The sequence below is a fragment of the Garra rufa genome, chromosome 13 (genome assembly GCF_049309525.1).
Source record: "Garra rufa chromosome 13, GarRuf1.0, whole genome shotgun sequence".
In the NCBI taxonomy this organism is placed as follows: domain Eukaryota; kingdom Metazoa; phylum Chordata; class Actinopteri; order Cypriniformes; family Cyprinidae; genus Garra; species Garra rufa.
This window is the reverse complement of record NC_133373.1, coordinates 20,985,289-21,012,053: the sequence shown is the minus strand read 5'-3', so window position 1 is coordinate 21,012,053 and position 26,765 is coordinate 20,985,289. Positions and strand designations below refer to the sequence as shown.

The 26,765-nt window shown below is 42.6% G+C and overlaps 1 protein-coding gene across 1 annotated transcript in view; it reads right to left on the bottom strand.

Annotated features, from left to right (window-relative positions):
* ccn6 (cellular communication network factor 6) overlaps window positions 1–24,810 on the bottom strand; it is a 48,917-nt gene extending 24,107 nt beyond the window's left edge. The window contains exons 1-3 of the mRNA XM_073816446.1: window positions 24,763–24,810; window positions 20,938–21,199; window positions 19,871–20,110 (exon numbers count right to left, since the gene is read on the bottom strand). Of these exons, the coding sequence (XP_073672547.1) occupies window positions 19,871–20,110; window positions 20,938–21,199; window positions 24,763–24,810 (550 nt within the window). The remainder of the gene's footprint in view (window positions 1–19,870; window positions 20,111–20,937; window positions 21,200–24,762) is intronic.
* Window positions 24,811–26,765: the final 1,955 nt, after the last annotated feature.

Here is a 26,765-nt window from a genome sequence, read left to right as displayed (position 1 = left end):
GAAAATGGGTCGTGGATGGGTATGACCCAAAACACACAGCCAAGGCAACAAAGGAGTGGCTCAACAAGAAGCACATTAAGGTCTTGAAGTGGCCTAGCCAGTCTTCAGACCTTAATCCTATAGAAAATCTGTGGAGGGAGCTGAAGGTTTGAGTTACTAAACATAAGCCTCGAAACCTTAATGACTTCAATTGCTTAATGATCTGCAAAGAGGAGTGGGAAAAAATTCCTCCTACAAGAAACGGCTGACCTCTGTGATTGCCAACAAGGGTTTTGCTAAGTCATGTTTTGCGAATACTTATTTCACTCATTAAAATGTGAATCAATGTATAACTTTTTTTAAATGTTTTTTTTTTCTGGATTTTAAAAAAAAATGTTTTCTGTCACTTTGTCAGTGGAGAAAAAAACAAAATCAGCAGGGGATTAAATATTTTTTTCCTCACTGTACCCTGCCTTGAACCGGAATACACAGAGTTAAGGCAGAGCTAGTCAAGACAAGCATTTGAGGTTAAAATGTATATAAATTGTATAAATTTTTTTTTAGAAAATAACTGATCATTTCCGATCGATTTCCTTCTTGGCTGGGATCATTTAGAGCTCTTTGAAGCTGCATTTAAACTGCATTTTGGGAGTTTAAACTCGGGAGCACCACAGAAGTCCACTACATGGAAAGAAATACTGAATGAGAAATACTGAATGTTTTCCTCAAAAAACTATTTCTTTACGACTGAAGAAAGAAAGACATGAACATCTTGGATGACAAGGTGGTGAGTAAATTATCTGTAATATCTGGAAGTGAACTTTTTCACTCACACTTTAGTTTAGGACCAATTCTCATAACTAATAGTTAAATTGTTAAGTTTAGGTATGGGATTAAGGGATCTAAAATATGGTCATGCAGAATAAGGAATTAATATGTTTTTATAAGTACTAATAAACAGCATATACTAGTAATATGGATACTGATAAGCAATTGGTTCATAGAACATGAATAGCTCTAATGGTTAAAAGTACAACTCTGCTGTAACATATCTCATTTCCATCATGTAAGTATTTCCAACATACTTTTAAAGGAGTGATTGTTTCAAATTCAATACAAGTAAAGCTCTATTAACAGAATTTGTGACATGTTGTACATTTAATTACCACTGTAGGATTTTAGTTACGCAAAACAACAAGTAACGAATCAAATCTCCATACTCCAAGGAAGTTCAAAGATTCTCTTATCTGAACCATTTGCCAAAACGGCGCGAAGCCACTGGGTGCCACTTTGTCTACGCCAAACCTCCGTCTGCTGATCGCCCAGGAAACGAAGCAGCAATAAAAGATAATCCTATCAAATGAACAACTAGCTATTTGTGCTGAGAGACCCATTAAAACAAATGGAGATTTGTCACCTTCACCGAACACATGACTAAGAATTCGCTGACACAGGAAGAGGGAAATCTGCGGGATCATCTCCCCCCCTTTCTGAGACCCTCCAAAGAACGGACCGTTTGTCCACTTGTGACTTGAGTTAACAAATTAAGTTAAGAAAAATTATGGATCACAGGATAGCCTTCCTGCTGTGAAACCCCCCCTCAGAATTCCCTTCACACATCACGAAACTGAACCCCCGCTACGTGCGTTACCTGCTAACAAATATGATACAGAAAAAAAAAGAAACCAAGAACGCTATTCCAATCAATCGAACTTACTATGTAAAGGGATAGGATACCCTCCTTCCTTTATGTTCAATGTGTGCCGTGTAATCGTGTACTTTACTATGCCTTGTGTGCCTTAATTAACCCAGTATTAAGTATGTATTCCATGTGTAACCTTATAATCCTATGTTTGAACGATCATGACAAATGCAGGTTGTCTGAGTGAATGAGAATTTCATATTGTATGCATTGCAGTAGTTTATGATAATCGATAACCAAATTGAAGATAAATCTGTGTCCTAATAAGTCACATGCCAGAAGGAATTGCATCAAACATGACCCCGCCCCCGTGGCAACGCCATTGGTCTTCAAGCCCCAGGGTCGTGTCTAACAGACCCCTTAAAACCTAATGGCCCGAACCAGAACATTGGCTTGAATTGTGCTTGAAGCGCGGGCTTGAATTGTGCTTGAAGCGCGGGCTTGAATTGTGCTTGAAGCGCGGGCTTGAATTGTGCTTGAAGCGCGGGCTTGAATTGTGCTTGAAGCGCGGGCTTGAATTGTGCTTGAAGCGCGGGCTTGAATTGTGCTTGAAGCGCGGACTTGAATTGTGCTTGAAGTGCCGACTTGAACTGATTGAACTGAGCGAGAAGAGCCCTGAAACATCCTGAAAGACTCTAAACTTTCTCTGCCGAAGATCGCCTGCTCGTTCCAACTACAAGGCATTCTTGCCCTCCAGAACTCACAAGAAACTGCAAAAGACTTCCGCATCCCGGTTTGAATCTTCAGAGCCTACGCGCCTTGCAACCCAAGCGCCAATCGAACTCTGAGAACAACTCACGTTGCCCAACTCTAAGCTCCTGAGGAATTCCCGAAGACGTCATCCGAAAGACCGACTAGCACGCAGCCAACCAGGGCATCCGCTGAGACGAGCCTCCAGCCAGGACGGAATCCCCATTCCGGCCAAGAGCAAGTAAACAAGGTCTCCCATTTCTTGTTGAAATCTGGTGCGTTTTGTTTAAGTTAGATCTCTGCTTGATGGTTTTCTGAGGTTGCGATTTGAGAAGCTAGTAACAGTAATATAACAAGTCTTGGGTTTTCTCAAAATTCATAAAATCCCATCTCTGAAACTGTATGAGTGTGCGTGTGAATGTGTGTGTATGTGTTCGTGTTTTGAGTAGTTTAGTTTTGTAATCCTAGTGTAGTTTTCAATAAATCATTGTTTTCATTGAGAGAAATGTCTTGCCTTTTGTGTTCACAAAGTACTATTTTGCCTAGATCAAGCTACCTGGCTTTAGTTTCCCAAATTAATATTTAAGTTTATTTACGCTCCTGCCAATGAGCGTGTTACGTGACAGACGTGCTGGATGAACGAGACGAAGTCGAGAATCAACAATTAACACTATATTTAATATCTTCTTCAAGGAACAGACAGGAACAGGCAGGATAATCCACACACATGAAACGGTAACATCAAATAAAGACCGACATTGAACTCATGAAACAGACAGACTTATAAGGACACACTAATCAACAGACACAGGTGACACAGATGACTAATGATACGAGGACAGGTGCTAGAAATAATGATGAGGGCTAAACCAAATGACACAGATCAACGGGGGGAAAACAAATGGGATAAACCAAAGACATGAACTGACAGAACTGTGACATTACGCCCCCCTCCGAATAGGCGCGTCCTCGCGCCGTAGAAAAAGAAAAACAAAACAGAAAAGAGGGGCGAAAAAAAAGGAAAATGTCCATGGTGGCTTCGGCGGAGGACGCCACCCCAGGAGGGGGACCAAAACAAAAGTCCAGGTAAAAGACAGTACAGTCCAGAGGGGCGACGACGGAGGGAGGAGCCAGGGAGGACATGGGTGGGGCGTAAGGCAGGAGGAACTGACCCAGACCGCAGCCATGATGACGGCCCACTGTGGAGCCGACGGAGGGAGGAACCATGGTGGATGAAGGCGTGCCGACTCCATGGGGCCGACCGACAGAGGCGGAGCAGATGGAGAAGGAGCCCGAGGCGAAGACGGAGAGCCGATGATCCGGGGTGACGCCGAGGATCCGGAGGGCCAAGGTGGAACAGGCTCTGGCGCCCGAGGCGGAGGCGGAGTCCCGGAGATCCGCGGCGGAGCCGGAGCGACAGAGGATGGAGGCTGTGCCCGCAGGAAGGAGGAGTCCCAAGGAGCCGGTGGGACGGCGCGACGAGGCACAGCCGGAGGAGCAGAGTCCTGAGGTGACGATGGGGTGACGACTGACCAGGGCGGAGCCGAAAAGACGATGGAGCCCGGTGGAGCTGGTGGATCGACGGGCGACGGTGTAGAGGAGGGCGTCGAGAGCCGTGGTGGAACCGCGGGGTCGAAGGGCCGAGGCGGAGTCCTGGACTCGGAGGCTGGAGGCGGAGCTGAGGGATCCTCCAGCCGAGACGCCGATGGAAGCTGGCAGCCCCGCGGCGAGCCCACTGCACAGGTGGTGGGCTGAGGGTGAGCTGAGGGGCTGTCAGGGGACAGCGGCGGCCAGACAAACATGGCATCAGATGACAGAGGGTGGGTGGGTGGGAATTCCGGGCAGACAGGACAGACGGATATTTCCATATCAAAGTCAATTAAGTTACCAGAGTTATCTTCGATGAGATCCGAAAAAAAATCTATTAAGTCCCCAGAATTAGGTCCAAGCTCACCCTCAGTGGTGGTGCAGTGGGCAGGGCTCTCTATCGCCCTCTCTCGCTCCACGTAGTAATCCACCGTCGCCGATGTTGCAGTCGGCTCTCGCACCTGGTCAGATGGGTCAGGCTTTGGCTCTGTCGCTCTCGGCTCTGGCTCTCCATCTGCGGTGGGCTCGGGCTGCAACTCCGCATGTCGGGGTGATGTTTGGCTGGGTTCTGGGTCTGGAGTGGGGCTGACGTCCTCCTTGACGATGTCGACAGTCCAGGATGATCGGCAGGACGCCAACACCCACTCGATGACATCCGGCAGGCTCTCTTGAGGACCCTCCCCGGATAGCAGCGCCTTGGTGGTGGAATTCAGTCCTAACTTGTAGTGGACGCATAGGCTGCTATCCGGGAAGTGTGACTGGTTTGCCAGGAAGAGAAACTCACGTGTGTGGTCCTCAAGAGAGCGTTCCCCCTGCCTCAGGAGGATCAGGAGAACGGTGGGGTCCATGAAGAAAAATCAAAACCAAAAAACAAAACACTGAGGCTAACAAAACGAAAAAATAAACGTAGGGGAAGGTGCCGGAAAAAACTGTTTCGGTCGGTCTTTCTGTTACCTGACAGACGTGCTGGATGAACGAGACGAAGTCGAGAATCAACAATTAACACTATATTTAATATCTACTTCAAGGAACAGACAGGAACAGGCAGGATAATCCACACACATGTAACAATAACATCAAATAAAGACCGACCTTGAACTCATGAAACAGACAGACTTATAAGGACACACTAATCAACAGACACAGGTGACACAGATGACTAATGATACGAGGACAGGTGCTAGAAATAATGATGAGGGCTAAACCAAATGACACAGACCAACGGGGGGAAAACAAATGGGATAAACCAAAGACATGAACTGACAGAACTGTGACAGAGCGTGAATAGACTTTGGAATTGATAAAGTGTATTGGTTTGACCGATTCGGTGGACGACCGGTCAGGAAATATAAACTATTAATTCTAAATTGATTTCCCTGAAGTTTAGATTCGATTCTATATCCGAATCAACATTAAATTTGAGTTAATTTCTACATATGGTGGAGTGAATGTAGCGGGCATATTGTACTTTGTGATATAAAATTCAAGTCATTCTGTATGTATTTGTGCTATTTTTATCCGGAAAGAAATAGACCAGATAGTGAAACAGTTATTGTGTTAACAAGTTTTATTGTGGCTACAGTTTGGATTGAGTGAAAAGTGTGCCTCGAGTTGTCTTCTAAAGAATTTAAACTACAGATTAAACGACAAAAGAATAGGAAAGTAAGCGAATTCCTTGTTTTTCTGTTAAATAGAGCTCTGTAGCCTGGCAACGCGGTGCGTGTTCCACTGTTGTTTTCAACTAGGCTAACGTTACACACCTCCCACGTTTAAGATCGCTAGAATAGCTAACTAACGTTCTTTTACCAAATATTTGCTTAAAACTAGTAAACTTGAGACGCGCCGCGTAAAGCGAGCACACAAGCGTCAGTTCTATGGGAGTACTGTGAAACCTTAATCAAATAGAATTAAATGGTTCAGGCCACATGTGCTGTGTGTTGTTTAAAACGGCACACAATTTGTGTATTTTTTCGCAGTAAAGCTGTGGATAAATGTGCCTCACTCTAACGAGCTGAGATGATCCAGTGCCATAAGATGAGAATCTAAATAGTGCTTATTTGTTGTGCAAATCCGAAATGCGCTGCCATTTCATGCATGGTATTTAAAACTGCTGAACTTCATGCTGACTGTATCTCCGCAGCCATAGAAACGGCCCGGAAGTCCTAACAAACCTTTTCCGGGTAAAGTCTCGGTGCGCAGGCGCAGTTCGCCCTTGCACATTGTAAACAGCTAAGCTAGCTAAAGCTAATTCAAGCCGATGTAACAGTCATTAGCTTTGAGGAATAGCAGTTAGCACATAGCGATTGTTTTGGATCCGTAACAGTTGAAGCAGTGTGTGTGACGCTTTCTGAGTGACTTAATCTCAAGCTGCTGAACGTTCTGTCTAACTGTCTGGCTCTCACTTCTCAAAGTTCATAACTTCATATCACTGCACAGTGATTCCCTTTGGTCTTTGCTCTCCCCATCTGACAGGAATACTGACGATTTCATTTTAAATTTAAGTCCCTTCTTGATGCGACTGTAACCAGCCATCAGAATCATTATCATTACTATATCATATTATTATAGAATCTCGAAATTACATTATAGTTTGTGGTTTGTCTATTTGCATGTATTTGATTTTAAAGCTCCATTCCCTGCTGTGTGCGTATTTGTCCCAAATACCCCAAGCGGAGAGCTTTGCAATCAAATACCAGGTTAAAGCCGATTAATTTGGTTACTTTGATCAATACTAATAAATAACAACATCTCCTTGCTACAGTACATTTCTTTGATTTGATTTGATGTTGATCATTAGTAATCAAGTTAATGAGACATTATTAAGGTTTGGTCACCACCTGTCATCTCCAAGTGGAAAACTTATGTAAGATTAATTTCTTGTTATGTTTCCTTCTTTTCTTTTAAATCTTACATCTTGAACTTTAAATTTTGGACTGCGATTGCAAAATTTTAATTCCTAATTTTAAGATTATTAATCTTTAATTCTGAAATTGATGCTTACGTTAGGTTTTAAATTAATTAATCAAGTAATTGATTTAATTTATAATTTTTAACACTTTTGATTTTTAAGTTTAATCACAATAAAAAAAAAATTTTTGTTTTTATAATAAAACTTTTTTTTTTAAATTTTTATTTTTGTTGTTCTTCCACTCTCATATCATATGTCATATGATGCACATTTGAGCAGTAACATGACGGTGGCTTGACTGATTTTGATGAGATCTTCAAAATTGTAAAACAGAAACAGTCGTTTAGTGATTTGAAACAAGAACTAAGTATTTCTCAATCAATAGTCACTTCTTATCCTTAACTTCAATTGTTTGTACTGATTAATTGATCACAACCACTGATTAAAACACTAACAAGTATTACACAATCGAGTCTTATAACCATCACTATTGAATGTAAACATAAATCTATTCGGTGAAGCAAAGCTCCCTGGTGGGACCGGTCACATTTCTAGACGGGCGGGAGCAAAACCACACTCTCTGATTGGATAACTCTCCCCTCACTCCCTCCTTTCTCTCTCTCCTTCTAACCGTTCTCCTCTGGGATGGACCTGTTGTTTCCTCAATTGTGCCTGTGAAAATCATGCAAGCAGAGAATTTGGACTGTTAAAAGACAATTAATCGATACCCAGTCAACCAAAGGTTGTCATTTAAACTCGTGTTTAACTCTCCCTTCTCTTCCCCATCTGAACTACCACAGATAAGGCCCCACTGTGCACAGCAAAGGTCGATAGGCACCGGTCGTGAAGCCGTCAGCAGAAACTCTCTGTTTGGTGTACAGTGTCACTTCTACCAGCTGCAAGGCCGACACTGTCATTGTTATCGTACGCTTTCTCCCCCGGAGGCAGCTGCAATAGCGATCATAGTCCAGGCGTGGCGAAGCCCCACTCTCTCTCTCTCCTACTGCCTTTCCCTAAGTGCACAGTTTGTGTTTTGTTTTGTCTCCTCTCTCTCTTGTCTTAGGAAAAGGAGGAGCAGCCGACCACGCCGGCCCTGCTGTGTGTTCTTTTCTGTTTCTTTTCTCTTTTTCAGTTACAACACCCGTGACACCTCCCCTCACCTTCGTCCAAGCGACACTAGCTGGAGGCTACACACTAGAGGTCTTCACGGGTCCAAAAATTCGTACCCGAATCCGAAGAGACCCGTAAATGTCCTGGACGGAACCGACCCGGACCCGTATTTTATTTTAAAGTGGGACCCGAACCCGTGAAGACCCGAAATATACCTTAAATGTACTAGTTGGACCCGAACTCGGCTGGGAAGACACAGACCCGACTGTACCCGATCGGCACATATTGCACAGCAAACTGTTATTAACTATAAATAAGTTGCGAAGGAAAAAAACAAAACTATTTTGGCGTAAACTACTGTTAGTAGCGTTGCATACAGACCTCCTTCAGTACATTTACATGTTAGGCTGTTCTTCTCTCTTGCCGACAGAAAGACCCTTTTTAATCCACTATTCCAGCTTTAATTTAGGGCAGGCTACTCGCGGTCACGGTCGGTGACGAATGACCATTGAACTACAATAACGATACTTTTGCAGATTGTAATAAAGACTCGGCGCAAGTGTTTTATTTATTAGTTAATTTATTATTAATTAATATTATTAATTTATAATTAAACACTTTTTTTTTTTCCAAAAAGGCACAAAACAATGAATGCGGTAAACTTTACTGCGTGCATCTTCAATAACAGTATCTTCTTCAGTAAGATAAAGCAATACAAAACATATGTTTAGAGCTCCACCTAGTGGTCATCTTATGAAACTTAAAGGAGGAATTCGCACGTATAGCACGAGACAGCTTGATAGCGTAAATAGCTTATTCTGAAAAGAGTGTATTTTTTCCACCATATTTTCTATTATCACTGTGCTCTCTGAGCCGAGCCTGACCAAAAAATTAAAATATAACAAGATGGTTCTTCCGTATTATTATAAACGTAAGAAAGAATGCTATGAGTACTATGGCAGAGTAAAAGCAAAGTCCCTTTAAGGCCTTAAAGGTATTCTATAGTATTTGGCAGAGTTTCTCTATGGCTCTGGTCTTTGGTAAAATTCGCCAGCTCTGGTTGCCATAGAAACATTTCATGCGCGTTATTTTAATGCAGTGTAAACATCACAGACAACATTAATGTGACTGTTCATTTTCGATCTCATATTTTGTTGCTCATGTGAAATAAATAAATGTGCAAGGCTTTTTATTTCACATCACTCATGAAGGAATCCATGATCACCGACCGCCCGTTTACGTTAACTCCTCCTGCGCTCTGCTTCTCGCTGCTGCGGTCACGCGACACGCGTTTTTATTTATTTATTTAATCTTCTTCTTTTTTTTTTATTTCCTTCTCACACTTTTCTTATCATAATTTTAAAAGATGCAAGTTACAAAACACGTGCAAAGTGGTGACTGACACTGGAAGGTGCGATGTTCTCCGATCGACTCGGGTATTACACACAAGTTAAACATACCCGGGACCCGAAGTAATAGATTTGGACCCGACCCGGACCCGGCTAACCATTTAAAATATAGACCCGAACCCGTACGGGTCCCGGGTCGGGTCCCGGGTCCTCGGGTCTCGGGTCCTCTGTGAAGAGCTCTACTACACACCAGCGAACCACCTGTGGGGAGAAACACGCTCACCTCCATACCACGCGCCCAGACCCCACTTACACCTGACACCACTTACATCTGACATCACTACACTCACACCCCTGTTCCAGTTTTGTCTGTTTGTTTCTCTTTTTGTTTTTTTGTTTTTTTGTTTGTTCTTTCTCCTTCAGGTCTGTGTCAGTCAGTGGTTTGGTCTCCCCTCGCGGCATCAAAACATGTCTCGCACCGCAGACCCCGTTGGCCACTGGGAGGACTTGGAAATCTGGCTAAGCGCCATGACGGACAGCCTCTTACCCAAAGCCGCCGAAGCTGTCAAATATCAGACACAAGACCAACTGGACAACAACATAACAGGCATCATGGAGAATGATCCCAGCCAAAGCTATGGACACAAAGAGCTAGCCAAGATCACCGGTTCCTTGAGTCACACCCTCATCGCTTCCCTCAAACTGAGTGACAGGCAAACCGCCCATCTCCAGCAGGAGCTGAAAAGCGCACAACAACGCATCGGACAGCTTGAACTGGAGGCTCAAGACCATCAGGAATGGTCCGACGGAACGAACCCCAGAACTACTGAGGAGATCAACAAACTGAAAGAAACTCTGGCGACCACCGCCCAAGAAATGGAACATGCAAAGGCAGCCTACACGGAAGTCAGCGACAAGCTCCAGTACGCCGAACAACTACTAGAAAAGGCACAACTGGACTTCAAAGACAAGAACAGCAGAATTAAAGCCCTCGAAACTCATTTGAACGAGGCAAGGACTGAACTAAGTTACCTCACTCAACAGCTGGACGACATAAAGGAAGAAGCTGAAAGTGTCAGAGATGAACTCAAACACGCTTATGAGCTGCGTCCTGAGCCAACCAGGACCCGACTGGCCCCGGCCTCACCCCTACCAAGCAGGCCCGGGTCCCCCGTCCCTGGAACCTCACGTGGACAAAAGGGGGAGGGAGCAACTTCAAAACCCTCACCAGCTCCCTCCGAAGAGACCTACCTCACACCCAAGCTACGAGAACTTCCACGGGCCGGCCTGCAAGCATCGCACGGACTGGACCTAAAAGACCTCGACAAGCTGGCTCGAAACATAAGCAAGTTTTCCCCGAGTGCTCAAGGTTTTCAAGACGTCCACGCCTACTTGAAAGACTTAGAATTTCATCTAGAAATGAGACCCAATGTTACGGACAAAGACAGACTTTATCTTCTGCGATCGACTTCGAGCCCTGAGGTACGGAGCTTTTTGGACCGACAGCCTTCACACACAAAGACTGATTTCCATCTGCTCCGCCAAGCCCTCATCAAAGAGTTCGCAGACCCTGAATCAGAGCAAGGACTGGTGGCCGCCCTGGAGACCAAGCAGGGTCGTCACGAAACGCCCCAAGCTTATTACAACCGACTGAGACGATCTTACTTCGGAGCTCGCAATGAGCCGGGCATGGAAGAGGACCAGAATTTCAGAACTCTCTTCCTCAGAAATCTCCATCCTGGGGTAAGCCACCACCTTGGCGTCCTAGCATGCCCACGAACAATGACATCTCAGCAACTGCGAGACTTGGCACACAAAGCCTACGCCAAGCAAAAAATGGCTTCAGAAAAGGGCTCCAAACCTGCCGCAATTCTTGACATCAACACGCAAAGTCAAGGGATGGCACTGGAGGGCGCCGGTCCCCAAGACAGCGTCAAGCCACGACTCAAAGAATGGAAGTCATCCTCACTTAACAAGGAACGGAACCTCCAAAGTGGCACCCGACCAAAACAAAAAAACGACCGCTGGGATGGACAGTCATCAACTGGACAACGCTGGGAGAGATCGCGGAACCAGCCACGGCAGCAGGAAAGTCGATGGGAAAAATCATGGAACTCGCAACACTCAGGCAGAGGATCTTGGGACTCTAACAGAGGGTCCAACGGGACACGACAGTCACGCTCTGGAGCCACCAGCCCAAGAAACCGTCGGAAAAACCCACCGAGATTCCATACTGAAAGAACCCAAACAGAAACTGTACAAGAGCAAAAGACATCAACTAGTCTTGACTCTCAAGAGCTGTTAAAATTGATGATGAAAGAGTTCTTCCAGAGCAGAGAGCAGGATCGGAAATGGGAAAAGAAAGAAAAACCAGATTCGGCCTGACTAGCGGCAGAACAACAAGACAGCACCCACCTGACACAACAAACCTCAGACCAAAGCACCCATGCACCTCACCCTCAAAATGTTGCAACTATCTCAACCACAGGTGAACAGGGAAGCCACCCTGAACACCCCGCTCCAGCGGTTGACACCGACCTAACACCTAGCACGGGGGATGTTAGCAGCTGCCCATCACCACCTGCTGACGATACCACCACAGTGCCCGAAAGTGCCGTTCTGGTTGTCTGCCATGCCTCTGAAGAAACCCAAACCAGTTTCCATAGTCTACCCATTTCATCCCACACTCCAGTGCCTCAACTTCTGGGTGACCTCATCGAGAAGGGTATAGCTAAAAAGTTCTACCTCTCCATCATCATCGAACGCCACATCAAAGTGGAAGCCCTCTTGGACACAGGGGCAGACATCACTCTAATGTCAACTGAACTCCTGGAAGAAATCCAAGAGAGAAACAGGAGAGCAAACAGCACCCTCAAGCTCCAAAGGTGTGAACTAAACCTCCAAGCATACTCACACACGGGCCTGCAACTCAAACACGTGGCCCCGATCCAGCTAACTGTAGGACCAATGGATCTCATCCACCCAGTTTACATTTCACCACTAAACACCTACCCACTTCTCATCGGGAAAGACCTGCTAAATCGCTTTGAACCTCTAATTGACTTTAAACACCTGAAGATGTGGACACAGGTCCGCGAGCCCCTCCCGTTACAATCAGTAAACCCACAAGCACCGCAGTGTCAAACCACAGACACCGACCATCGTCTACGACAGGACGAAGCAAGGTCAAGGTCAGAGCCAAGCCCAAGTCCAGCTGCAACTAACAAAGCTCTCGACCCTTTTCTCTGCGCACTACAGACGTGGGACTCAACCTCAGGTCCTCCCCAAATCAGAACTGCTGTAAACATCCAGGACCTTCCTGTGTCCGATGCAGTATTGGCTCTCTGGACAGAGATCTCAGCCATCAGTCTAAGCCTTTTCAAAACGCTGAAGCAGAGACAAAAGCACCTGCCACATGTTTCCAAGCATAGCCGCTTCCCTCTCAGCCCCGAATCAACAACAATGGCTACCTCCAAAATAATCTGTGCAGCAGACATACAGTGGAACAACCGGCTGCTAAGCCACTACTTCCTGGTAATCCCTGATCTGCCTCACGAACTATATGTTGGAGCCGACATCATTGTCAGACTCAACGCCTGCATCGACACGGTGAATGACATCATCTGGGCCCCGGCGTCACACCGACTGAACCCCACTGTCAACCTACAAAACCTTCAATCTGGTCAGACAGTGCCGGACGCCTGTGCCATGATTAACGAACAGGAAGTCACCATACCTGCCTACAGAAAGAGCGTCAGCGTCCGCCTGAACATGCGACCAGGACAAGCTCTGAACAGCAAACTAGGTTTCTTCCATCCTTCCAGGACCTACCTAAGGCTAGGTCTGACCCTGGAAGCCACGCCCCTCATGGAAGTGTCATCCCGCTCCGTATACGTCTTGGTCAACAACTGCACGGCTCAAGACATCAAACTCTCTAAAGCCAGCCACGTGGGATGGCTCATCAGCCAAGAATTCCATGACTTTGAGCTAACAGTACCTATCATAGGCCCCATACCAGCCCAGCTGCTGACAGACGAAGAGGACGATGCCGTAGTCTTCACTAAACCGCATGGAACTATCTCCATCACATCTGTGCTGCCTGTATCCAAAGAAAGCGTCTGTCGTTCAGAGCTGACCGATGACACACACCTGGCAGTCTACGCTGTCTCCTCCCAACCTCTGACAGCACAAGCAGAACAAGTGACCCTCATGGCTCAGAACTCTTTAAACACACAACCCACAGATGAACCCTACCCCGGGTTCAACGCACAGATCCAACAGATCTTGGAGGAAGCAGACGCCCTCCACTGCGACGCTGAGCGCCAGGGACTCAAAGAAGTCCTACATAAATACAAAGACTCCTTTGCTAAGGACTCTCTGGACTGTGGCCTAACCAACATCCACACCGTGCGCATTCCGACAAACCCAAGTGCACCACCCACATATGTGCGCCAGTACAAAATTCCTATCGCATCATATGAGTCGGTACAAGAAATCATCGACTCCATGCTAGAAAAGGGAATCATCCGCCCCTGCAACAGCACATACTCTGCACCTATTTGGCCAGTTCTCAAGCCTAACGGCAAATGGCGGCCTACTATTGACTATCGTAAACTGAACAAACAGGTACCCCTGTCACGATGGCCCATGACACAACTGGACCAAGAAATACCCAAAATCAAAGGCTCCACGATCCTATCCACTATGGACGTTGCCTCCGGATTTTGGACCATTCCCGTACATCCAGACGACCAACACAAGCTGGCATTCAATTTTGGCAACCGACAATATACCTTCACGCGGTGTCCTTTCGGCTATGCCAACTCACCAGCTGAATTCAACATCTTTCTAAACAAAGCCTGCCCTGATGCCAGAGCCAGAGGCAACATAATCTATGTTGATGATGTGCTCTTGCAGAACACCAACGCGGCAGACCATCTAAAGGAAATCGACCACGTCCTAAATCAGCTGACTACAGCAGGTGCCAAAATTGCACTCCACAAAGGCCAATGGTGCAAAACCAAAGTGAACTATGTCGGCCTCCTTGTTGGACGAGAAGGAATCGAACCGCAATCCAGCCGCACTCAATCAATCCAAACCATAAAACCCCCCACTAATATCACTGAGCTGCGAAGCTTCCTGGGAGTCTGCAACTATTCGAGACAATTCATTGAAAATTATTCTGACATTGCACGACCACTCACATCTCTCCTCAAGAAAGATGAACCCTTCATTTGGAGGAAAGGATCAAGGTAGAAGGATTGCAACTAATTGATTTAACTCCCGTTAACACGGCTTTGGAAGCCATCGCTCGCCTTCCACCCGCCGGTCCCCCAATTATTCGGTCTTGGTCCGCCGCCGACACGGCATTGTGCATCTCAACCATCGTCGGATACGCTGTAACTCTAACCCTCGCCTTCCTCCTCCACAAACGAGTAAGCGCGGTCCAAGAGTCTCTCAATAAATGTACCTCCGGCGTTCCACGCATTTTTCGCCGCGAAAAACCCACACCAGAATCCGAACTCGAGCCCGAGAACGCGACGAATCTAATTGAGATCATGCCCATGCCGCCCCGTCGATCCACTGACTATTAAAACTGACCAAAGAAAAACGCCCCATTCATACTGCCTTCGCCAACGATCCCATATACCGTTTTGAAATAACCGTGACCCTACCAGTCAATAGCTACAGCCCTGCACCAGAGTTCAGCGAGTGATGGAGATGTTGTTTGTGTTTTGTGAGTGCCTTGCTCCCTCTCTCTCTCTCTCTCTCTCTCTGCCTTCTTGTTCCAGTGTCTGCCGATGTTTGCACCAGGAACATCGCCAGCCAAGAGGGGGATTATGTAGGATTTTAGTTACGCAAAACAACAAGTAACGAATCAAATCTCCATACTCCAAGGAAGTTCAAAGATTCTCTTATCTGAACCATTTGCCAAAACGGCGCGAAGCCACTGGGTGCCACTTTGTCTACGCCAAACCTCCGTCTGCTGATCGCCCAGGAAACGAAGCAGCAATAAAAGATAATCCTATCAAATGAACAACTAGCTATTTGTGCTGAGAGACCCATTAAAACAAATGGAGATTTGTCACCTTCACCGAACACATGACTAAGAATTCGCTGACACAGGAAGAGGGAAATCTGCGGGATCATCTCCCCCCCTTTCTGAGACCCTCCAAAGAACGGACCGTTTGTCCACTTGTGACTTGAGTTAACAAATTAAGTTAAGAAAAATTATGGATCACAGGATAGCCTTCCTGCTGTGAAACCCCCCCTCAGAATTCCCTTCACACATCACGAAACTGAACCCCCGCTACGTGCGTTACCTGCTAACAAATATGATACAGAAAAAAAAAAGAAACCAAGAACGCTATTCCAATCAATCGAACTTACTATGTAAAGGGATAGGATACCCTCCTTCCTTTATGTTCAATGTGTGCCGTGTAATCGTGTACTTTACTATGCCTTGTGTGCCTTAATTAACCCAGTATTAAGTATGTATTCCATGTGTAACCTTATAATCCTATGTTTGAACGATCATGACAAATGCAGGTTGTCTGAGTGAATGAGAATTTCATATTGTATGCATTGCAGTAGTTTATGATAATCGATAACCAAATTGAAGATAAATCTGTGTCCTAATAAGTCACATGCCAGAAGGAATTGCATCAAACATGACCCCGCCCCCGTGGCAACGCCATTGGTCTTCAAGCCCCAGGGTCGTGTCTAACAGACCCCTTAAAACCTAATGGCCCGAACCAGAACATTGGCTTGAATTGTGCTTGAAGCGCGGGCTTGAATTGTGCTTGAAGCGCGGGCTTGAATTGTGCTTGAAGCGCGGGCTTGAATTGTGCTTGAAGCGCGGGCTTGAATTGTGCTTGAAGCGCGGGCTTGAATTGTGCTTGAAGCGCGGACTTGAATTGTGCTTGAAGTGCCGACTTGAACTGATTGAACTGAGCGAGAAGAGCCCTGAAACATCCTGAAAGACTCTAAACTTTCTCTGCCGAAGATCGCCTGCTCGTTCCAACTACAAGGCATTCTTGCCCTCCAGAACTCACAAGAAACTGCAAAAGACTTCCGCATCCCGGTTTGAATCTTCAGAGCCTACGCGCCTTGCAACCCAAGCGCCAATCGAACTCTGAGAGCAACTCACGTTGCCCAACTCTAAGCTCCTGAGGAATTCCCGAAGACGTCATCCGAAAGACCGACTAGCACGCAGCCAACCAGGGCATCCGCTGAGACGAGCCTCCAGCCAGGACGGAATCCCCATTCCGGCCAAGAGCAAGTAAACAAGGTCTCCCATTTCTTGTTGAAATCTGGTGCGTTTTGTTTAAGTTAGATCTCTGCTTGATGATTTTCTGAGGTTGCGATTTGAGAAGCTAGTAACAGTAATATAACAAGTCTTGGGTTTTCTCAAAATTCATAAAATCCCATCTCTGAAACTGTATGAGTGTGCGTGTGAATGTGTGTGTATGTGTTCGTGTTTTGAGTAGTTTAGTTTTGTAATCCTAGTGTAGTTTTCAATAAATCATTGTTTTCATTGAGAGAATTGTCTTGCCTTTTGTGTTCACAAAGTACTATTTTGCCTAGATCAAGCTACCTGGCTTTAGTTTCCCAAATTAATATTTAAGTTTATTTACGCTCCTGCCAATGAGCGTGAATAGACTTTGGAATTGATAAAGTGTATTGGTTTGACCGATTCGGTGGACGACCGGTCAGGAAATATAAACTATTAATTCTAAATTGATTTCCCTGAAGTTTAGATTCGATTCTATATCCGAATCAACATTAAATTTGAGTTAATTTCTACACCACAAACAGCTTAAATTTCAAATTAAAAATGGTCACAGTAAAGCACTTACAATGAACAAAATTTGGAGCAGGCAGGTTAAATATTACTGCTGAAATGCTGCAAAAATACTGCTGTATTTTGCACAGAATCTACTCTCATGCACTGTTTTAACTTAATAATGTGACAGATCTATTGGCATATCACGACTTCTGGGCTCTTTGTACCATCTGCAACTGCACCCCTACACCAGCCCTAACACTAACAAAACTGAACCTGCTGATCAGTAAAGGTCCTCCAAGGTCCAGGATAGGAACCATGGTTTTAAGCATGGGTAGCAATATTAACTGCACCAGCACCTTAAAAGGGAGTGGCATCATTCCTCAGATTTCTTCTCTTCAGGAAGCAATTTATCTTAGCCAGTGGCTGTGAGTTTTCTTTGTGCATCAGGATTAGATTTCATGTAAAGCACCCTCGTTGAGTGAATAATGCCTCTTGACAGGAACACAATGTTATTTCAGGAGTATGTTCTGTGCTGTGTTCATTTTATAAATGAGGACACGCACGGCAAGTGTGTCAAGTGATTGGGCACTTATCAAGCTCATACTGCACCTAATGGCTCTGCTGCTTGTGTGCACTTTAAAAGTGCTTTAAAAGTATTTAAAAATATTTAGTTCTCTGCCAACTTTTTTAAGAAAAAAGGGAACTGGCCACACCCCTTCACACTCATGGTAAAGCTCTGTGGGTCCTTTTTCTCTCTCTCTCACTGGAGCGTGTTAATTCTATTTCACCGGTTGAATTTGTTCATAAAGATGTTGTTATTATGTCCCAGCCCAGAAGCATGGGATGTGGTCTCTGGGTGACATTCTTATGACCACTGCCTTTTAGCTCTGAGGAGTTCAGCAGCGGTTTAGCTGCTCTCTAGTGGTCAGGAGGCACTGCATTTCTAACCATATCCGGAGCTGCTTTAAGTTGTCTCGCATGCTGTGGAGAGGCTTCACGTACAAGTCATGCAGAGCAGCTTTGGTGCTGATTGGTAAAATCTTGTTTGGCTGCCAGTCAGGCTGGTGCGGCACTGCATACCATGACGGTTCTGCAGGCCTACCAAGCAGATGTCCTTAAGGACATGGTAAATCCTGAGCTGTAGAAGGAGGGAAAGCCTGGTTTTGAGACAGGAGATCTTCTCTCTTTTGAAGAAAGGAGTCATAAAGGAAGTGACTCATTCTAGGAGGGCGTCTGGCTTTAACCACTAGCACTTTCTAGCATTTAAAAAGAATGAGGCCTGCAACCCATTTTAGACTTGCATCAACTGAACTACACTCTGTAGAAGTGTTAAGTACACATATACTGACATTGATGTTGTCTAAACATCATTTAGAAACAAAGGTTTCTCAGGTTCACTTTTGAGGGCAAAGCATACCAATTTTTAGTACTTCCTTGGCTTTGAATTGCACCTTGCACATTTACAAAGTGTATGGACACAAATCTGGCACCTCAGGGAGGGTGGCATCAGCGTCAGCAGATAATAAATTGGTGTGTTTCTATATGGGCTTCAGACAGTCGTCAGCTGCCAACGCATTGTTGCCTGTTAAGGCAACCAAGGTTACATATGTAACTGAGATGTTACTTTTGTAATTCTGTCAGACTCAACCAGAGTTAGAGTAAGTTTTAGAGTTTAAACTTGTGTAAAAAGTGTAAATAGACACTCCATATTTTTGATAACAGACATTATGCCACAAATACTATTCAAATTCTAACTTTAATTGTATCAAACCTGGAACATTCCTTTTAAAGGGGTCATGACTGAGAAACCAAAATTCCCTTGATTATTTGACATGTAAGAGTCATTGTACTATAAAAAACATCTTGTAAGTTTCAGGACTCAAAACTTTGTTGTTAGTCTAAAAACAGCTTATATTATTATATTACCAGAGAGGCGAACGTGAAGGTCTATGCAGAAACCAAACAATAAAGATTGCTCCGAATACAAAACACTTTGCAGTGCCAATTTGTGGGAAAAAACAGTCTTTGCCTTACTGTGATCCCAACGCTAGGAAAGAGTGGATGAAGTTTATTGTTATTGAAGTTTCAGACCGCGTCAGTAAGAACTCGGTACTTTGTTTACTTTATTTTACCACTGATTAATTTACAAACAAGCCACAGTTTGACGCAGTATTTTTAGAAAGATTGAAACTAAAAGACGATGCTGTGCAGACTATTGGATCTGACAGTGATGTCGCAACAAAAGTGTGAGTAACTGTTTTCATTACGTGGTCACTATTGCCTTTTCTGTTATTTCAGATCATTTGATATGTTTTGAGTTATTTATGCGTTTTAAACCTAAATCACAGTGCCGCCCATCTATGAGGAATGAATTTACGCTAATAGCCAATCATAGCAGTAGGCGTTTACATTCGAGTCTACAACCTATACAAACAGAGTGTCTGCAGAGAGAGTTAAAAACAGGACAGCAAATGGTGCATTACTTCTCAGTTATTATAACTGGCCCTCAGAGAACAGTACAAAATAAAAAACAAATCCAGTTCATGACCCCTTTAAGTCAACATGAAATCAAAATGTTACCTACAGCAGTTACTTTCTTAATATCCTCAGTCTTGTTGTTTTCATGACCTTTCATCAAAGTGTAATGACCCTCTTCACCTCTAATTATTTTTAACTAAACTAAACCTGTGTGGGTGGTGAAAAATAATATTAACTAATAAAATCATATGTGTCTCAACACACAGAGTCACACTTACCTGACATGGTCCTGTAGGTAGTGTCCTGCTGGTGTTTGGGGCTTTGATTGCTCTTGAGTCCTGCTGGCAAGCCGCCCTGGAGAGCAGCAGGACTCAACATTCCAGCCGGCTTTTGGATGAAAGCGGGAGTGCAGCCGATGGCTCCAGCAATGCAAGTGCACTTGTAAAGTGGGCTGGGCTGGAAGGCCTGTCCGTTATCATAGTGAGCCCCATTCAGGTCACAACCAACCCCCATCATGTCTGCAAAAATATGCAGGATTGACTATGGCGTACAAAAAATAAAACTTAATTCAAGATATACATTTGTGATAATGAGGAAAAAATAGGCCACAATTTACCTAAAACAAGAGAACAAATTATTTAAATATGGCTACAAAATAAACACATTGGGAATAGATTCTTAATTTGTGGTCAGAATAGTTTTTCAGCATATCATATCATGTCATGTGCAAGGATTCTTATTACTCCAATGTATTCTGTAAAAACAATTTAGCTTCTCAGTTAAATGTTCAGTTACACTTTATTTTAAGGTTAAATTGTCGCTATTAACAAACCATTAAAGGCACAAAATATAAGTTGTCGCTGCTAGAGGGTGCATATTCAAAACATAAGAAACAAAGGCGTAGTTTGATGACGCCGTGATTGAGTGTGGAATCATGGGAGTTGCTGTCTTCATCCCCACAGTCGATGCAATCCAACGGGACTCTGGCAGAAATTATATCCATGGATGTAAGTACTCAAGTCAGCAAAATATATAGCTGTTCTAGTGGTTTTTGGATATTTTAATAAAAAAATCTTACGTATTGTGGCTTTAGCTACAACTTTTGCCTCAATAAATTCCTAATTCCCTACTTGTTAATACTTAGTAAGGTAGTTTAGGTATTGGGTAGGATTAGGAATGTAGAATGTGGTCGTGCAGATTATTTAGGCTATATACATGCTAATAATCTACTAGTTAACAGTGTGAATTGGTCCCTATACTAAAGTGTTACCAAATGTTCTTATTTAAAGTGTTGTGATGTTGATTGTAACAACCACACAGGGTTTTTCATAAAAAGCTCACTCACAAGCACAGATGCCAACTTCAAAACGTGGCTGGTCTTTGGAAAAATCACAGTACATGCTTTTGTGAGGGTCACAGACGTCCCTCTCGTTACATGTTTCCCCAATCTGCCGTGCACAGGTTTTGCAGCAGCCGCAGCCATCCAAGATGGAGCTGACACCAGCGGCACACAGCGGCCGGACACCACATTTACATGGCCAGCTACAGAACTGCCTCCTCTCCACCAGGCCCATCGCTTCCCGCTGCTCCTTTCTACTGTGAGCACCCTGCAATATGCAAAAAGAAAATAAGACCCTGGAATCAAAGATATCATGAAATCGCATAAATATAATAAAGATACTCTGTGAGCTAATTTATTTGTAAAATATTAATTAATATCAAGCTTAATGTGTTTAGAGCATAGCTATTTGATCAATATGGATTTTTGAATGAACAATCTAAATTAGGATGACAAAAATAAACTTAAAGAGTTAAAGATGAATAAATGTAAATAAATCAACCCAGTCTCGTGAAAATACAAACCTCTGGGTACTTTTTAGCTGTACCGTTTTTACATACCTTACTGCACGTTTCACAGCAGTTTCGAAAATAAATGTCCACTGCTAAAAGTTAATGCTCTATCGTGTTGGAAATATGCCCTACACCAAACACAACCCTAAACCTACTCGATAGTAAATGCAAAACCGATATGAAAACTCATTTGGTGATGCCATTTGAATCTCTATTGTATGTAGATTTTAATTCTTTTGTCAAACCTTAGCTCTTTACCCCTCAAGTATATTTCCATACTGCGTGAGCTACCGAACAAACCTACCGCTATGAAATCTGGATAACATTCAAAAGCATCAGTTTTTAAATCACCCAGCATTTTACAATTGTTTTTAAGTCATAATATAATATTCTTCCAGTAACTGTGTGAAAATTAAGCTTTATCAAACTCTGTAAATCATACTTTGTGTAAAAAAAGGAATAAAAGATGCCAGAGTTTTACTGCCTCTAGTGTTCATTTCTTTTTTTTCTTTTTTTTTCTTTTTTTTTTGGAAACTGCAGTGATATGTATTTATGGTATGTATTTCGCATCTCGCGAAAAAGTGCCCCAAGGTACATTTTTGTCATGAGACCAGGTAGAAATAAATAAATAAATAAATAAATAAATAAATAAATAAATAGAACACTACCTAATTTTTGGAACAGAGTTCTATAAAGGTTGGTAGGGACTCGAAACGTGAATCTTTTTGGAATCTGTTCATTTACAAAAACTGCCCAAACCAATTCACTAGAATGATTCTAGCTTTCCATGTGAGAGGATTTATATATAGAGAGAGTTTCACTACGATGAATCAAACTTTCCAAACATATGAGACAGAGACCGGACTGAAATAACAACCTGATTCACTAAAATGAGCTGGACTTGCCAGCGGCACAAACAAATGTTTCAGATTCATAGAAGATTAGGCTATGTCGTAAACCACAAATTCTCTGTTTCACAGAGAGAAGTCAAACAGGTTTAGAATGAAATGAGGTTAAGTAAATGATGACAAAATTTACAGTTTTGGTGGAACTATCCTTTTAAACTGACGTGTTATTGGTTTATAGATTGTAGTGCTCCTTAAAGGGATGGGGATATTATGATTGTATTTTAAATGTGCTTCTTCAGTTTTCATAATTGCTTACCAACAGCTCTAGAATGTTAAAATTATTAGCTATTATTAGCTAAATACTAACTATGACTTTTGCCTCAAACAAACTCCTAATTTACTGCTTATTAAGAATAAGGTAGTTGGTAAGTTTAGGTACAGGGTAGGGTTAAGGGATCTAAAATATGGTGATGCAGAATAAGGCATTAATATGTGCTTTATAAGTACTAATAAACAGTCAATATGGTAGTAATATGCTTGCTAATAACAAATTAGATTTATTCATAATAGTTGTTAGTATTGTCTGATAAAGAAGAGGCTTGAGAGTTTCTTGTCATTGGGTTCTATTTTTAAAACTAAGAAATGCGCCACTTGCATTTCAATACTCAATCACCTCCACCTTCCCACCTTTCATGACACTTTAAGCACTGTGTTACTGTAATTCTCTGGCTTTTTCAGTGATTTTAGCAGCAAATCGTCATGCAAAGGCTGACAGAGGAAAAATCCAACCCCGATGTCAACAAGCGGCCCCTTCACACAGCTCTACTGACTGCGCTTCTGTTATAGCGTCCTATGGAAGAAAAACATCAACCAACCCAGCTGCATTTATAGTGTTGACACAAATAAATAACACCCCTGTCTTTCATTTTCTTGCTTTTAAGTACCACGTGAGCATATCATTTTACTTTTTTCAGTTTATCTTTCTTTACTTTCATTTGGGTAAATTACCCCCAAAAGCCTTGCCAGAGTGTAAGGTTGATTCTTTATTAAATATTACAAACCAGATGAGAAAATGGTATACATTTGGTTGCAGTTTAACAATATTCATTTGAACATTTTAGAGCTTGATGTTTTTTTAAACTATTACCCAACACAGACAGTACTGGCAACGTCAGCGCAAATGACAGTATGTCCACATGCTGTAGGTACTGTAATTTAGTTAACCAGATGGTATGTGGGAACATAATATGTGTATGACATATCATTATTACTATTTTGTAGTCATTTCTAGTAATAGTTCAAAAGCTGTATTTTGAATATTAAGAGACTTGCTCTATATATATATATATATATATATATATACACACACACACACACACAAAACCAGTCATAAGTACCACAGGTATATTTGTAGCAGCAATTCCATGAAGATATTTTGTAAATTTCCTACCGTAAATATATCAAAACTTAATTTTTTGATTAGTAATATGCATTGCTAAGAACTTCATTTGGACAACTTTAAAGGCGATTTTCTTAATATTTGGATTTTTTTGCACCCTCAGATTCCGGATTTTCAAATAGCCAAATATTGTCCTATCCTAACAAACCATACATCAATAGTAAGCTTATTTATTCAGTTTTCAGATTATGTATAAATCTTAGTTTAAAAAAATTTACCCTTATGGTTTTGTGGTCCACGGTCACATATGAATAATTTAATTTCAGTCTGTTCGTCAAAGCTTGATTGATTCCATTTCCATCAATTATATCAATCATTTTATTTTATAACAATGTAATTCATATAATAATTAAAATATATAGTATGACCCAGATGTCAGAGATCTAAACAAAGAGGTTTCAGTGTAGTTAGTTAGGGCTGTTTATCATATGGGCTATATCATTTCTGTACCGTAGGGTTAACTGCAGGCCCATCGCTTTCACACAAGTGCTTCCAGGGTCACCAGAGGTCAAATCAAAAATCTGAAGTCTTTCTGTCAAAATTTACAGAATGTGCTCATTTTGTCAAACTGAAATAACAATAGGAACTTACATGCCAAAGCAAAGTCATGAACATCTCGTAAACCATCTCTGAGGAGGATTTTCTTTAAGAAAATGCTGTATAAAATGCAATTTAACAGGCCACATCATCTCAAGGTTTTAAATAGCAGCTGACTTGCATTACATCACTCAGAAACTAACCTGTCATAAGCACTTTGACAGCTACTTCTAAAATGCTCTTCTCAAGACATGAACTAAAAAGTCTTTACATGCTATACTCTACATGTTAAGAAACAATCAACTACAACAAGTTAACATCCAAAAAAATATAGAAATTCAAAGCCAAGTTAAAACTTTCATTAGCATCAAATTATGAGTGTATATTTAAGGCCAGTCATAATAGACAGACAATGATGCTGTTGGTTATAGTCAAGCTTTGATTGTTAAGAGAGAATGAAATTGGTAGCTCTTACCTGACTCAGAAAGAGCAGCAGAACACAGCACAGTAGTGATAGCATCATATACGGCCTGCAAAAGAGCTCTGTGCACCCCGAATGAAAGAATGAGGGAAAGAAGGAAGGCTGGGAGAGAGAGAGAGGGAGAGGAAGAGAGAGCTGACCTGTCTGAGAGAGGTACACAAAGCTCCCCTCTGTCTGTTCTCCAAACACACCTTTCCTCTACAGAACTCACACAGAACTCTATCTGAAATATTTCACCCTCCCTCTGCTCTCACTCTTGCCTTCTGCTGTTCCTTTCTCTCCTCACACCTTGTAGTATTAGTTTTTTAAAGACAGCAAAAACATTTTCTTTATCAGTATCTATTAAATATTAAAACATGCTTAAAACAAAATAAATTAATCAATTATTTTCAGAGAATATGTCTTAAATAAAGTTTATTTTTCTTACTCCATTGGCAATTTTTTAAGAATAAACACAAAAAGATGCATAACGCAGATAATTTAAAGGAGACATTTTTAATCCACCAAGGAAGATACGCAAGTACAATAAACACTTTCAAACCACTAATACAACATAGTTCACCCAAAAATGAAAATGTGATGTTTATCTGCTTATCCCCAAGGCATCAAAGATGTAGGTGACATTGTTTCTTCAGTCGATCACAAAAATTATTTTTTTAACTCAAACCATTGCAGTCTGTCAGACATATAATGGCAGTCAATGGGATCCACAGCTTTGAGAGTCAAAAAACATACAGACAAAACCAAATTAAATCCTGCGGTTCATGACGATACATTGAGGTGTTAAAACGATTCAGTCGTTTGTGTAAGAAACTGAACAGTATTTATATAATTTTTTACCTCTGATCCACAGCTATGTGCAACTGTCCTAAACGTGTTCACAACAGCCGGCGCGTGAAACTAAAACTAAAAGATTACGTTTGCTTACGCAAACTCTTCCGGGAGTGTTGACTTTTTACCGACTCCTAACTTTTGAGCCTGATCGACTGAAGTTATAGTTGCTTGCTCTTCATCACGCACTGGCTGTTGTGAACGTGCTCAGGACAGTTGGACATTGCGGTGAATCAGAGGTAAAAAATTATATAAATACTGTTCAGTTTCTTGCACAGACCGACCGTTTCATGTGTTAAGACCTCAATGTATCGCCACAAGCCACAGGGTTTCATTAATTTTCAAAGTAGCTTGGCAGGACCAGTCTCCATGAGAACGCAGATCCAATTTTTGCATTCAGGGAATTAAGAAATTGCCCTATAACTGTTCAGATTTGACTTGCATAAATTACCTTCTCTGTGCTGTTTTGCTTCCAGAACAAACTGGTGTGTGCTGCTTTCAGGGCTGGCATTAAGAGGGGCTGTGAGGGGCGACAACTTATCACCCAAACTATTCCTCCTCCTCAGTCAAGATAAATGTGAACAAGGATTTTAATGATGAAATACACTTTAAGAACATTCCAAGTCTTTTATTACTTTTACATGCAGTTCATTTTAAACACTTTACCCACAACATTGACCCCAAACTTTCTATGTATCATTTATAAACTACTTTATTTATATATGTTTTTTACAAGCGATGATGTAGGTGGAGGTTTTGTCAGATTTAGTTCATTTTGGGGTACACACACACACACACACACACACATGTTGGGTTTACATGTTTTATGGGGACATTCCATAGGCGTAATGGTTTTCATACTGTACAAACCATATTTTCTATGGCCCTACACCTACCCTACACCTAAACCTAGCCCTCACAGGAGATTGTGCACACTTTTACTTCCTCAAAAAAACTCTTTGTGCATGATTTATAAGCCTGGTTCCTCATGGGGACCTAAGAAATGTCCCCACAAGGTCAAAATCTACTGGTATTACTATCTTTGTGGGGACATTTGGTCCCCACAACGTGATGAATACCAGGTACACACGCACACACACACACACACACACACACACACACACACACACACACACACACACACACACACACACACACAGTTAGTT